The sequence below is a fragment of the Scheffersomyces xylosifermentans genome (assembly GCF_036884685.1).
Source record: "Scheffersomyces xylosifermentans strain CBS 12540 chromosome Unknown RJT20scaffold_3, whole genome shotgun sequence".
Taxonomy (NCBI): Eukaryota; Fungi; Ascomycota; class Pichiomycetes; order Serinales; family Debaryomycetaceae; genus Scheffersomyces; species Scheffersomyces xylosifermentans.
In genome coordinates, this window is record NW_027042941.1 from 1,667,612 (window position 1) to 1,681,974 (window position 14,363).

The window sequence follows — 14,363 nt, forward strand, 5'->3', positions numbered from 1 at the left end:
TTGTTTAGTATACCCAGTGGGTTGTAGAGTGTAGAGAGACATTGAGCTAATTATCGAGAGTGTGAAATTGTTTTGTAACAGCTCCTATTAAACAAAGAATGAAAAGAATGTTGAGAGTGCCAAGAAGAAAGTGAAGAACGTGTTTGTGATAGTGAAGTTTATGAAGACGACTGTACAAGACTTATATATGAGACAGTGAGTATCTATAGGAGAAGCGAAGGGACAACGTGATAGTGGCTAAACAAGAACCACGTTGGTTAGTATTAAATTGTAGTTGTCGGTAGTGGGTTGAGGCGGGTGTATGGAAGAAGTTGGTGGTTAATGGAATTGGATACCAAGGATACCAATGGTTTTAAAGATACCAATGGTTTTAAAGATACCGATGGTTTTAAGGATAGCGATAGTTTCATTCATAGAAGTATTGAGGATAAAATATGTACATGTAAATGAATTGATTTTTATTAGTTTAATATTACATTATCTGGTTGCATAAACTTTATAATTACTTATTCTCATATACATAAATAATGTAGACTCATATCTAATTAAATATTTACATACAGTTAATTAAGGACCTTATTGACTTTTTAGTTGTCTAAGCATTTATTTACTTAAGGTTTAACCATTTTATGTTACACTTTATTTATCTTTTATTTATCATTTATTCAACATAATTGCAAAGCTATTATTGGCTTTACTCTCAGCGACTTGGTAATACCAAATGTGGAATTATATTTCCTTTTCAACGAATCTAATGATCTTAATGGTTTTAGGGGAAGTTCAATTACGAAAAGCGGTGAATCCGGATATCTGCAGCATTTCTTGATCAACTATTTCACATGAATCCAGTATAACACCCCATTACGTCGTGGAATTTATATTCTCATTAAGCCTACAACGCCATAGGGCACATGGGAGAGATTGTCTTATGATGTCATAAAATGTTCCAATTACTACATTGCTCGTATTGAAATCTTGTATTTATAAAGTAATCTTAATGTGATAATGGAATTAACTTTCAACATTGAAATGTTACAGAATTGATTATCGATGTCATGTCTTATACATAAATATACTGTATACGTCAGCACGCAAATACCGAGCTTCAACCACTTGTATTAGTATAAAACTGTACAGCATCTGCTGAAATTTGCTCAAATGAAAGTCTGTAGTCCATTGGAGGCGTGGCCAAGTGAAGTAGAGCTTCATGCTCATCACTGCTTCTCAACAGGGCATCTCTGGCTTCCTCTACAGCAGGAATGAATTTCTTCTTCATGAACTGATCGAATTGGCTCACCATTTGATCGGTGATCTCAAATGCAACACAAACGTTGAGCCTTTTCTCTTCAAATCGTGCCAAGTCTATCATTTTAATAAGTGTCTTCAGTTTGAAATCGGTGAAGTCATTTTCATGGATGTTGATACGGCTAGCCAACGAGAAGTCGTGGCTAAGATAGAGTTTTGACAATCCACTAACAAAGGAAACTGATTTACGGTAGGTATCGAAGCTTATGTGGTAGCGGAGTAATTGATCTTTCAACTCTTTTTTGAACCTGATATCGAGGCAGTCGTACTTCATTAGAGAAGGTATGGTTTGAATTGGGTCGAAATGGCGAATCATCTCCAACTGGTAACTGCCCTCTTGGAAAAGTCGCTCGAAGAATATCGCTGCCAATTCCGACTGCACCATCTCCATTGATGCCACTTTATGCTGTTTTGTGCTGTCATAGCTTCTCACTAGGGAGAGCTCTCTAACTTGAGCTATTTCCGACAACAAATGCATCTTAATAATATTAATAAGAAAACCATGTATAACAACTAAATACACTATACTTATTCTGCAACCACAAAAACCGTATTTGCGGCAAAGAAAGCGCGGCAACTTTTTTGCAGTAATTAAATCATCATGAGCAAGGGCTGTTAGAGACGCCGTTGTTAGAAGTAACATTTCCCTAATGATTGAAACAACAGCCTCTACTGAGGAGGATGGGGGTACTGAAGAACAAAGCAATGAATTTCAGGACCCATTTCAGAGGAAGATTGACGACAAACTTAAGCGCACACAAGAAGTGATCGGTCAATGGTTCGGTTCTCTGATGAACAGTGATCATATTGTTTCTAACACTTATCTTATGGAATTGATTCTAAGATCGTCTTTCATGTTTGATGATAGTCACTTCATGACTGTTTTGGAGTTACTGCTGGATTTTGCTGAGCATGTTGAGGTGTACATTAAATTGAAATCCCACATTGTTTATACAGCCAAGTTGTTGTACGAGAAAACCGGTTATACTAGTCTCTTGGAGTTTCCACTTACCAACATTCAGGATATTTTGCACAATATTGCCACTATGTTTCTGCCAATTCTCTTGGTTCCGGGAAAGGTTCCGTTTTCATTACCAAATCAACGGGCAAACCGTAGTGGCTGGGTAGTCAGAGGAGGATCTAGCAACTCGTCTAATTCCAATGGGGACGACCAAGAAGTGAATGGTAGCGGAGAAAGTGCTGGACGTCGAGGTATTCTATCTTTTGCCAAGTACAATGAGATGTGGATATTAGTTCTTCTTCTTAAGCAGGAATTTGAAAAGGTTGTAAAGGAGATCTGATGTGATTGACGTCATCTGTGTGGGACTATGGGGCCAGTTTACATGATACACAAAAGAATGATTATAAGGTGATTTCACATTTTCATCAAAAGAAGATATCTCTGGGGAGAGAATACCTAGTAGCTAGTTTGCAACTTTGATTAGCTACCCATAAACTCCTCTTCAAAACATATCTCTATAACTCATTACATCAAAGGATACGTATAAACCGTAGCCGCCCAATAAATCAGTAATTATGGCGCTACCATGTTAGTCGTTTAGTGTCGCCTACAAAAGAGTACTCTTCATCGAAAGCGTTGTGATACACCAAACAAAGAAATGTACTTCTTCACATCGGACATGTTCCGTCCAGCAACCCTAAGATTTCCATTCAGACTGTTATAGCATTTTTTTCAACAATGCACCTCCAGTATCTATCCACCTCCAGTATCCCTCCACTATCGTATCTTCACACCATCCCCACAGATTACACTTGACCTCATCCCACTGAATCACAACGCTACCATATCTTTCGTTCTGCACATAATCCCCTTCCCTCATCGCATTTTTTTTTTTAGTGAAAAAAGATTCTGGCAACTGAAAAATTTCGAGACCGATGTTATCATAGAAGAGAGTATAGTCTTATTTTGTATCTAGCAGCAGTATTAGAGTAGGTAGGAGTAAACTAGTAATAATGGCTAAGATTAAAAAGAGAGGTACTAGCGGTAATGCCAAAAATTTCATCACCAGAACGCAGGCTGTTAAGAAGCTTCAGGTGTCGTTGAGCGACTTCCGTCGTCTTTGTATCTTCAAGGGAATCTACCCAAGAGAACCAAGAAACAAAAAGAAGGCCAACAAGGGCTCGACCGCCCCTGTGACCTTCTACTACTCGAAGGATATTCAGTATTTGATGCACGAGCCGGTGTTGGCCAAGTTCAGAGAACATAAAACATTCTCTAAGAAGTTACAGAGAGCTTTGGGTAGAGGAGAAGTATCCGATGCCCAAAAATTGGAGAATAACCGTCCTAAGTATACCTTGGAACATATCATCAAAGAGAGATATCCTACGTTCTTGGACGCATTAAGAGATATTGACGACCCCTTGAACATGTTGTTCTTGTTCGCTAACATGCCAGCTACCGACAAGGTCAGTCACAGAGTCACAAAGGAAGCCGAAAAGTTGACCAACCAATGGTTAGCTTACTTGGCCAAGGAAAGACTTATTAAAAAGGTTTTCGTCTCCATTAAGGGTGTCTACTATCAGGCTAACGTCAAGGGTCAAGATATCAGATGGTTAGTTCCTTTCAAGTTCCCAACCAACATTCCATCAGACGTCGATTTCAGAATCATGTTGACGTTCTTGGAGTTCTACTCCACTCTCTTGCATTTCGTGTTGTACAGACTTTACAACGATTCCAATTTGATCTACCCACCAACTATTGATATTGAGAAGTTGAAGGGAATCGGTGGTTTGTCATCATACGTTTTACAGTCTAAGGACCAAGGTGTCAGTGCATTATTACCGCAAGTTAAGAAGACCGAAGAAGTAACTGCCGATAATACTGTTGGAAAGGAATTATCAAAAGATGAGATCTCCAAGGCTATTGAAGCAGATGAGGTCGAACAAGATGAAGATGCTGATGAGCAAGAAAACGTTGAGGAAGACGAGTTAGATGAGTTCGAAGCATCTTCTTCCAAGAATACCGTTGACTCTTTGGTACAACCATCTAAGTTTGCATCTCCTACATCCACTTTATTTTCCAAGTTTATCTTCTTCGTTGGACGTGAAGTCCCATTGGATATCTTGGAATTCTGTATTTTATCTGCTGGTGGTTCTATTGTTTCTGAGGTCGCCTTGGACGACTTGAAGATTAACCATCCAGAAGCATTCAAGAAGTTGGATTTGTCTAATATTACCCATCAGATCATTGACAGACCTAAGATTCCACAAAGAGTTGCTGGTAGAACTTATATTCAACCTCAGTGGATCTTCGATTGTATCAACAAGAGCGAATTATTGCCAGTTAACAAGTATGCACCAGGTGAAACCTTACCACCTCATTTATCTCCATGGGGAGATGCTGCTGGATATGATCCAGAGGCTGAAGCTAAGCCTGTAGAAGAAGAGGAAGAGGAAGAAGATGAAGATGAAGAAGTCGAGGCTGACGAAGATGAAGAGGAAGAGGAAGAGGAAGATGAGGACTTAAAGGCACAAAAAGAGTTAGAACTCGAGGCAGCTGGTGTTAAATTCTCTGAGGTTGCCCAAGAAGAGCCAAAGAATAAGAAGGCTAAGGGTAAGAAGAGGCCTGCTGAGGACGAAGAGAAGGAGTTGAAGAAGATCATGATGACCAACAAGCAACGTAAGTTGTACAAGAAGATGCAATATGGTATTGAGAAGAAGGAGACCAGAAACGAGGAATTGGCAAAGAAGAAGAGAAAGATAGAGAAGACCAAGTCCGAGTTGCAGAAGTTGAGCAAAAAGAAGAATTAGGACCGAGGAGGGTGAATAGATGTATAAATAGCTTGCATGAATGCATAACAATCGAAAAGAAAAGCAAAAGGAATGGAATAATGAAATTGTAAACCATTGGAACTAACTAATGTTATACCATGAAAAAGAATGAAAATTCAGCATTTTGTATATTCTATTCAAAAATACTATAAAGAAGTACCGTAACATAACTAATTTCAAAATTTTTTTAAACCTTCTTCAATTAGATTAAAGTACTCCAACTACACTAACTCAACCATTCACTTCACTAGTGCTTTCATATACAATTTATTTATTATATAAAATTGTAATATATAAAAAAACTCCATTCATTATATTTGTATTCGGCGCTACCGAGTGTAATTTTTCACAGCTTTTAATTTTTCAGATTTTTCAATTTTAAAGATTTCGTTTTGAATACTCTTCTTTATTCATTAATAGGTGATAATTGTAGTAAAGAATGCGTATTGTTGCTATCAGAAGACTTGGAAATTGTAGTAAAGTGCCGCTACAGAAGTTTTCTCGAGTTGGTTCGGTTTTACAGTCAGAACTGGACATAAGGAATGTGCTTAATGCTCCGTCTTGGACAGTTAAAGAACTCATACAAGACAACCAACAGGCTATGGAAGAGATACATGTAGATTCGGGAACGATCCGGAAAATGCTCAAATTGTCAGGGTTGGAGACGAATGTCACTCCAGAGCAAGAAAAGAAATTGGTTCAAGCATTGAAATCGCAAATGGTGTTCATTCAGCATCTCTACAGAGATAACGATACTGATAGAAAGGACAAGGAAGAAAACAACGATTCCCATTTCAGACTTATAGCGTCTGACCATAAACCGGGAGAGCCACTTACCTTGAAATCTCTTATGGAGCAAATTAAGGAGTTACCACAACAAGTTGATCCAGAGAAAGGAGAAACAGAAGGATCATTTAGTCTTCAGGATTTGGATCCAAAGCACAAGTCCTTTGTGACGATATTGTCGAACAGAGGATGATGATTTTGATGGATTGGCTAAGTGAAAAGTGCATTATTATGATGACAACTATATAAAGATGTAATGAAAATAGCACCACAAGCTTGTAAATAGTGGTGTGTTTATGAATGAATGAATGAATTATTGGGCAGTTCAAGAAAGTAGCTATGTAGTGATAAAGCGTTCCTTTTGAATTCCCATTGGAAGTATGGTTTTCCGATATTTTCTATTTAATAATGAATACAATAATACAAAGACCTCAAGGGATCTTATAATGGCACATTAGCAATGACCTCTAACTGGAACTCAAACTCAAACCTGCTTTTTGGGCATCACTCTGGAATCCATGAACATTCTATCGGGGATTTCCAATTTGAACAAGTTCTTCAAGAATTCTTGCAAGCGAAGAAGCTCCTTTGTTCCTTGGTTTATCTGGTCAATATCTGTTGATTTGGCGATATTTATATATGTTTTTATCTGGAACGTATTGGACTCATCCAAAAGCTTTAATTTGATTTTACCCAGATCCAGAGATTCCTCTTCGTCGTCTCTGACTAGCACTTTAAAGATTTCTATCACTGTATCGCCATGAAAGAATCTGATACCTTTGATCCAGTATTGGTTGACGACATCATATCCTAAATCTTCTAAGAATTGAAGGAAAGAGTCCTTAGTCGTAGAGATATGCAATTCATCAAGGGTTGAAGGGGCTTCTTCCTTGTTTTCTATCAGTAATTCGGATTCTTTCTCTTTTGTCGTCTCGCTAGCTTTTGAATCTTCTTTTTCTGGTTCGTCGTCTATTTCTATCTTGTTTTCTTCACCTTGTTTAGCGTCTTTTGTTACTTCTCCTTCTTTCTCTTCTTTCACCACCTCTTTTTCTTTGGTTTCGGCTGTTTCTACTTTCACCACTTCTACATCTGGCTCTAAATCATCAATTTCCATTGCATTTTCATCAACTATTGTCGATTTTTGGGGTCTTTTTGTTACAGTCTCGGTCGTCACCTTGGTATGAGTATGAATAAGAGTACTTTCGTAGATTGTCTGTGCTGAACATGCCTGGTTCTTTCCCGCCACGGGGATATCAGAAATCTGCAATGTCCACTTTCTTTGGTTTTCTTGTTCTTCTCCGGTGAAGAGTCTTTCCACCAGAACTTCTGTGTCTTTGTCTTTCTTTAGTATTGGTTTAGAGATATCCATGTTACCGCTGTCGGACCAGGTTGTTATTGCCTTCATGAAATACTGTTCGATCTGGTTGACCTTTCCCGGTTCGAATTTGGGCTTGAACACATCGTGGGGTTTTGTTAAGAGCGTGTAAGTGGAGATAGGTTGGGGAGATAGCAAACCAGTTAGAGCTTGAAGCGTTGATATGGTTTGGATGTAACTACTATGAGGAATTGACGAGACTAGCGACAATTGGTGAACCATGGCGGGGTGGAATTCTGGTGTCTGGTGTTGTAGTGATTGAGGGCTGTTATTAGTGGGGATATAGTGTTATTTGGTAGTTAATGATGACAATTGTGTTCGGTTAGAAGGAGTAGAAGAAGAAAGTGGAGAGAAGAAAGTTGAAGTATTCTCGCTGTGGATTTGTCGGTAGAGAATAGTGAGAGAAAAAGAAAATAGTGAGGGAAATGGAGAAGATGTTATAGAAAGTAGCGAGAAAACATAAAGAGTTGAAATAGAAAATAGTGAGAGAATAATGGAAAACGATACAGAAATAGCGAGAAAATGAAAATAGAGAGGTAATATGAAAATAGTGAGGGAAATGGAGAAGATGTTATAGAAAATAGCGAGGGAAATGAAGAAAATGTTACAGAAATAGCGAGGGAGAGAAACATAGAGTACAAAAAATAGAGAGAGAACCATTAGCGAGAGTAGACCATCTCAGTGTTAGCAATGGTGTTAGTGATGGTGTTAAACAGGTAGAGCAGAGAGACGGTGACAATGGCGATGACAGAGACAGAGAGAGAGAAAGATTTAAATCCTAGGTCATAGATATGTCACTTAGATAGTTAACTTAGCTAGCTTACTTAGATAGTTCAATTGAAGTTATAAAAGAGAGAAAGAGACAAGCAGTGGTGAAGTTACAATGGTATAGTTGGCATATTTCACCTCCATTAGAAGAATTAGAAACTCTTTTTCACCCAAACAGCTTATGACAGTAACATATAACTTTTCATGTAGTCAATTGGAGAGTGAATAGAATTATGATGGGTACAATTACAGTACTGTGAAATCAGTTTACGAAGTTACTAAGAGAGTCGCTGTTATTTTGCTCTGGCTGTATTACTTTTCAGAATACTCAGCTTATAATACTATCACTCTACGTAAGGATTCTTCTCACCATTCCCCCTGTACTCTCACTAACAACTCTCATTACGAACTCTCATTACGACCTTTCATTACATTGTCTTTCGACCACCTCTAACTACAAAATCAACCATACCAATCAAGACTATATTACAACACAGGGATAATATCCTTGTGCAAATGAACTATACAATTGTATACTTGCAGATATTCACTCCACTTTTCATTCCTCTCTTCAATGCACATTTTACTCTCTGTCGACTCCTCTCTTCACTCTCTCTTCACTCTCTCTGTCGACTCCTCTCTTCACTCTCTCTTCACTCTCTCTTCACTCTCTCTTCACTCTCTCTTCACTCTCTCTTCACTCTCTCTTCACTCTCTCTTCACTCTCTCTTCACTCTCTCTTCACTCTCTCTTCACTCTCTCTTCACTCTCTCTTCACTCTCTCTTCACTCTCTCTTCACTCTCTCTTCACTCTCTCTTCACTCTCTCTTCACTCTCTCTTCACTCTCTCTTCACTCTCTCTTCACTCTCTCTTCACTCTCTCTTCACTCTCTCTTCACTCTCTCTTCACTCTCTCTTCACTCTCTCTTCACTCTCTCTTCACTCTCTCTTCACTCTCTCTTCACTCTCTCTTCACTCTCTCTTCACTCTCTCTTCACTCTCTCTTCACTCTCTCTTCACTCTCTCTTCACTCTCTCTTCACTCGCTACTGGTTCTTCTTGGTATCCGCTTCGATCTCCTCGTCACTTCTGGTGTCCTCAGTAAACGCAGCAACAACATATCCAATCAATACCACGTTGGCCATCAACGCAGCAATTCCTCCACTGATAAGGGCGTTGTTGGAGAACAAGTATTGGCAAATGAAGAAGGTTGTGATGGGGAAGATGATCATGGCGGCGGTGAAGAACACCAATTTCTGTATCACGGAACTAGTATTGTGTTAGTTGGTTGATGCTTCATAGCGGTAGATCTATAGATATATATATTTATGTGTACTCTCCAATTATTGCCTTCTACTATCATCTCTGAACTGAGTCTTTAACTACAAGAACAAGTACCAATGACGTGACTCAACACTGCAAAAAAAAGGGTACTTACTTCGGGATTTCGGCCGGCATTGTTGACCTGTATTATTCTTATGACTTTAATTGGCTGATTTGCAATGAAACGAGCTGTCCTTTCTCCACAATTGGTACACTTCTATCGACTGTTCTTCTTCTTTAAGCTCCTCACTGTTAATGGGCCTGTTCATAAAGTGGTTGGTAGGGACTGCATGGTGGAAAATGAAAAATAGTGAAGCTGCGACATTGTCATTTTTGGCATAATGTCGCTCTAGTACCAGTAGTAGTAGTAGGAGGATGAGTATAGAAGTAGTATAGTATAGTATAGTATAGTACACTATTAGTATAGTAGTACTACTACTACCAAGAATAATATGGCTGTTAAAGTTAATAAGAAATATAAAGGCATTTTCTGATAAAAAGAATAATACAAATATAGAAGATGAATATTCCGTCATAAGTAGTAGTAGTAGTAGGTAGTAGTGGTAGTAGTGGTGGTGGTGGTGATGGTGATGGTGATGGTTGGTAAAGTGGTATACTAGTAGTAGTGGTAGAAGTAGTATACTTGTAGTACTATTACTACTGATACTTAATTACTTAACATACTAGAAATACTATAACAAAGTTCATAATAATTTTGAAGTAATACAACAATCTTTATGGAGTATGATTGGATTGATTTTAGAGCAGATTCTACTGACGGTGGAAATGGATTACAATATTATGAATTCAGAGATAATAATGTACTACCACTAATGTTGATTTGAAGATAATATAGAGATATACATTATTGGGTAAGGATTGCTGAGGTTGGGTGAAAAGCCAGGGACAGTCTCTATGTGGGATTAGTTTTTGCTCTGGTCAAAATAAAGAAAAAGAGAAGAAGATGTTATCATTTCAAATGTGTTTTGTATGGCATTCGCTTCCTTCACTCCCATCACTTCAGAAAGAAAGCGATATTATCAAACTCTAACTCAAACTGGAACTTGAACTCGGAGTGTTATCATTTTGCAACAAAAATGTCTCCCACCTAAGTCTCGTGGAACTCTCTTTCCGTTGTCATAAAATGTCTTCTATGGTAGACATATTCACTCTTATACCCCTTTCCATTGTCATACAATGTCTTCTATGGTACTCTCGCCTCTAGTTAAATCTCTGTCCATTGTCATAAGTTGTCTTCTCTGGTACACACATGTCTCTTATCAACACTCTTTCCATTGTCGTAATCTGTCTCCCCAACACCCTCTCCATTGTCATAAGCTGTCTCCCCATGTCACAATTATCTCCCCCCTTGAAATGTCCCCATGTCACACAATGTCTTCCAACTCTGCCCCCATGACACACAATGTCTCCCTCTCTCGCTCCTGCAGACAACCTATCTCCAACACTTTAATTTCAACCAACTTCTTCTTATTAACAAAGGAACCATTCTTCTTGTTTAGACCAGTAGAAGCGGTAGTTTCTGATAGTTAATCGCCATATAAGCATCGGATTCGTATGAAGATTTCCAGCTTGTACTTGATTGCCGGCTCATTGGCCGTCCTGGGAGTGTCTGCGTTCGCAGATACCGGGTCATTCTACTCTTCACTTCAGTTGAAGACGGGTAAATACGATGTCATTGCTGAGTCGGAGAAGTTGGCAGAATCCGTGAAAGCAGTCACGGAAAAGGCCTGTTCTTCGGAAGACAACAAAATCGTGATATACAGGGTTAAGAACCTCGTTGCTTCAAGTGAAAACGTGCCTGAAAACGGCTCGTTCATTAAGTACGTCCACTACAACTCGGCCCAGGAATTGGAATTCCAATTGGGAGACTCTTGTGACGCCAGTAACGTGAAATATGTCTCTGGAAAGAACTCAGATGTCAGCACCGAAGGCTCTTCCGTCATCGTTATAGATATTGAGGATAACGAATCCCATGGTATAGAGGAGTTTGTGCAAGTTGGAGACAATACCAACGTTATTGTTCAAGGAAAGCCTAGTTTCCACACCTCGGGTTCCAAGGTTGACGGTTTGAAGAATATAATCGAAGACCAGGTATATGAGAACTTAAACATCGAGATTGACCTCGATAATGTCTTATCTAAGAGATCCAAGTCTGTAGAGGAAGAACCAAAGGATGATGCTGAATACAATAAATTGCTTGAAGACGTAGCAGAAGACTTCAAGGCTGCTGAGTCATTCATCGCTGAAGAGGGTGATGGAATCGTCACTATCAATGACGAAGACACTCCAAAAAAGCCAGGAAAGGTTGGCGAAGGAAAAGTACCTGCCCACTCGAGTCTTTTCACTCACTATCAATTCTTCACTCCGGGCATCTTCCTGGGTCTCATTGTGGGCTTCCTCTTCCTCTCCATCTTATACGGAGCTATAAGTTGGATCTCTGCTATTGAGATCTCTTACTCCTCGTTCGAGAAACAAGTCGACTTTGATAAGAAGACGGAATAGATATGGAGTCTCAGCGGTGGTTACAATCGCATTAAAGATCATTTTGATTCATTTTTATTGCCATACGTTTTGATCCTTCAGTTCTTAACTTTACAAGTATTTATTATATAAGTATACTTCATTATTCATTATCATTAAAATACATAATTTTGAAAAGAGACCATGCAAAAGTGAGGAATTGAGTTAATTGGGACATCCCTCATCAACATGATCAATTGAAGTTAATATGATGTGATTTGTATATCAATGCGTGTCTATTAAGGTAGTCTACTTGACTTTTTATTTAATTGAACTTTTAGAATTCCCCCTTCTATAACTGTGCTTAAATGTCCTAGTAAACATATGGAATGATCTTATATGGCACCTTAGCCTCATACTCCTCCCATTGTTTTCCGTACTTTGCTCTACATTTCGCTTCATCTCTGGTCTGTCTGTGAATCAAAAGTGTACCGAAGTAGATGACGTAGAAATAGGTCAAAGGAGTTTGGAAACCAGTAGGCAAGCACCAAGCCCATCCGATTAACCAGTCTCCTAAGTAGTTGATATGCTGCGAAGCTCCCCACCAACCATCACAAAGTAACCTAGAGCCTGTTTTGGTCTTGATGCTTGCTAAGTTGAGGTGGTCCAACTTTCCTTGTCTGAAGTCAGACTTCTGCTTGTTAGATGAATGGAAAATGTAGTATCCAATTACCATAACAGCTACAATGAATGCAACGTAGGCACGTCCTAAGGTGATTGAATTTTCAGGCAAACTCAAATAACGGGCTTGCAATGAATAAGACCATGGTAACCACGCCAAGTCTCCAAAACTAAGCATGAAACCAAATCCGTCGGTGGTGATATCAATCATAGTCAACAAGCCCTCCTCGTTCAAGACACCGTCAAAGACATAGAAAGCTTGGAGTAGGTTTATCAATATAAGCGAGTCGGTGACCTTACCAAACTTGTGGTATTGGTTGTGAACGCACGATAAGTTGATGAGGAACCATAACAACAAGCCTGGTCTCAATTCACAGAATAACTTAATATCCCATGATCCGATTCTTGGGTTCAATTCACGGCCAATAAACCAGTCGTAAATAGGATTTCCTGTATTGCCATTAACGGACAAGATTCTTTCTCTTGTTCCCAAGCCGTTTGGTTTCACGAGAGGAACGAATGAGAGCACGTACACGAACACCGCCAATGCAAATGAGAAAACGGTTGTTACTAAAGTCAATTTCAATTGATTATCGTAGATGAACTGTAATTCTGGCAAGAAGTAGTCAGACGATTGGTAAACTCTTGCAATGAGAAGTGCAATTAAGCATCCAGACATGGCGAGACCATTGATCTTGTAGTCTAATTGAGTGTTGTCTCTCAATTTGACACCTTTCATGTGAACTCCTGGCAACACGAAGTCCAAAAGCACCAAGACAAAGAACCAGGTGAGATAAGCTGCCCAGCAGGTCTTGTCGAATACCAACAGAATCCATTCTTGCTGATTTTTGGGTATTTGCTTTATGATAGCATTGAAGTCGAGGTTGATCCCCTGAAGAGAGTACGACTCGTTGGTAACCAACGCAAAAAACGTGATGAGGACAGGGAGTCCGATTGTTATTCCTATGGCACCTGGAAGACCGGAGAATTCACGGTGGTGAGTGCTTGGATTGAGTTTGGAAGACATGATGATGCAAATTTGATTGCGGTGTGTTTTTTTAACTTTTGGCAGCCACGTTGTTGATGTTGTTCAGACTGGTGATTATTTGGTTGTAATAAATGTAATGGAAATAGCAAAGAGACCGATCCAGGGTTATTAGTATCTCTATTTATGCCTTGGAATCCCCCACTCCGTATAAGTATATACGACGATACTTATGATTAAAGAATGAATTAACAATGAAACAAACAAACAAATGAATGAATGAAGGAATGAAAGAAAGAAAGAATAAATAAATAGACAAAAAGAGAATAAATATAAATTTGGCAGCGTTTTTTATCGTTTAGTGGTAACATTATTTCTCAGTGTGAGTTACGGCGGCTAAACGATGTTACCGCTGAGAATTTTACGGTGAGAAAGAAAAAGTTTAACGAGAGGAGAGAGAGTGTGTGTGTGTGTGTGAGAAAGAAAGTATAACGAGAGAGAGAGAGCAGCGCGGAGGCACTGTGGGCGCAGCGAGAGTACGGCGACTAAACGATCGTTTAGTGAGGTGGTTGTGAGAAGGAAGAAGAATAGTTGGTTGGGGAGAGGAGGAGGAGTTTAGTAGGACTTTAGTTGGGGGAGGATGGGGAGGATGGGGAAGAGAGAGAGTTCTTGTTAATGAAAGAACATATGGATCATGCCTGTGGTGTAAGAGCTGGCATCATTGTCTATGAGTGTGACATACTCCATGAGAGTGTCTACGAGTCTATAGAGATTCTGTGAGTGTCGGCGTCCGACGGTCTCACTGAAAATTCTCGCTACGGCGATAATGCGAAAAATTGCCAATGCCATTTTTATGGAAGACTGAAGT

General features: G+C 39.2%; 8 protein-coding genes across 8 annotated transcripts; 4 read left to right on the plus strand and 4 right to left on the minus strand. All coding sequences in view use genetic code 12, as the record gives it.

Annotated features, from left to right (window-relative positions):
* Nucleotides 1-1,035: 1,035 nt before the first annotated feature.
* RJT20DRAFT_127373 (uncharacterized protein) lies at nt 1,036-1,828 on the minus strand. Its single transcript, XM_064916994.1, has one exon. It carries the CDS (start codon nt 1,781-1,783, stop codon nt 1,106-1,108), a length of 678 nt encoding a protein of 225 aa, XP_064775281.1. The 5' UTR covers nt 1,784-1,828; the 3' UTR covers nt 1,036-1,105.
* A 127-nt stretch (nt 1,829-1,955) lies between these two features.
* On the plus strand, nt 1,956-2,606 carry RJT20DRAFT_134495 (uncharacterized protein; the record flags this gene model as incomplete). Its single annotated transcript, XM_064918328.1, has 1 exon — nt 1,956-2,606. One exon carries the CDS (start codon nt 1,956-1,958, stop codon nt 2,604-2,606), a length of 651 nt encoding a protein of 216 aa, XP_064775282.1.
* A 572-nt stretch (nt 2,607-3,178) lies between these two features.
* Nucleotides 3,179-5,351, plus strand: PES1 (mRNA-binding ribosome synthesis protein). The gene has a single exon (XM_064919916.1). The coding sequence runs from the start codon at nt 3,280-3,282 to the stop codon at nt 5,074-5,076; it is 1,797 nt and encodes a 598-aa protein (XP_064775283.1). The 5' UTR covers nt 3,179-3,279; the 3' UTR covers nt 5,077-5,351.
* A 100-nt stretch (nt 5,352-5,451) lies between these two features.
* Nucleotides 5,452-6,239, plus strand: RJT20DRAFT_37888 (glutamyl-tRNA(Gln) amidotransferase subunit F). Its single transcript, XM_064919918.1, has one exon. It carries the CDS (start codon nt 5,537-5,539, stop codon nt 6,074-6,076), a length of 540 nt encoding a protein of 179 aa, XP_064775284.1. The 5' UTR covers nt 5,452-5,536; the 3' UTR covers nt 6,077-6,239.
* Nucleotides 6,222-7,692, minus strand: MED18 (Med18p). The gene has a single exon (XM_064919917.1). It carries the CDS (start codon nt 7,478-7,480, stop codon nt 6,368-6,370), a length of 1,113 nt encoding a protein of 370 aa, XP_064775285.1. The 5' UTR covers nt 7,481-7,692; the 3' UTR covers nt 6,222-6,367.
* Nucleotides 7,693-9,046: 1,354 nt separating this feature from the next.
* On the minus strand, nt 9,047-9,800 carry RJT20DRAFT_127379 (uncharacterized protein). The gene is made up of 2 exons (XM_064916995.1): nt 9,464-9,800; nt 9,047-9,294 (listed from the first exon to the last, which is right to left on the minus strand). The coding sequence occupies exons 1-2, from the start codon at nt 9,481-9,483 to the stop codon at nt 9,072-9,074; spliced, it is 243 nt and encodes an 80-aa protein (XP_064775286.1). The 5' UTR covers nt 9,484-9,800; the 3' UTR covers nt 9,047-9,071.
* Nucleotides 9,801-10,867: 1,067 nt separating this feature from the next.
* ABG1 (Abg1p) lies at nt 10,868-12,036 on the plus strand. Its single transcript, XM_064919920.1, has one exon. It carries the CDS (start codon nt 10,924-10,926, stop codon nt 11,869-11,871), a length of 948 nt encoding a protein of 315 aa, XP_064775287.1. The 5' UTR covers nt 10,868-10,923; the 3' UTR covers nt 11,872-12,036.
* Nucleotides 12,037-13,875, minus strand: ERG24 (delta(14)-sterol reductase). The gene has a single exon (XM_064919919.1). The coding sequence runs from the start codon at nt 13,535-13,537 to the stop codon at nt 12,203-12,205; it is 1,335 nt and encodes a 444-aa protein (XP_064775288.1). The 5' UTR covers nt 13,538-13,875; the 3' UTR covers nt 12,037-12,202.
* Nucleotides 13,876-14,363: the final 488 nt, after the last annotated feature.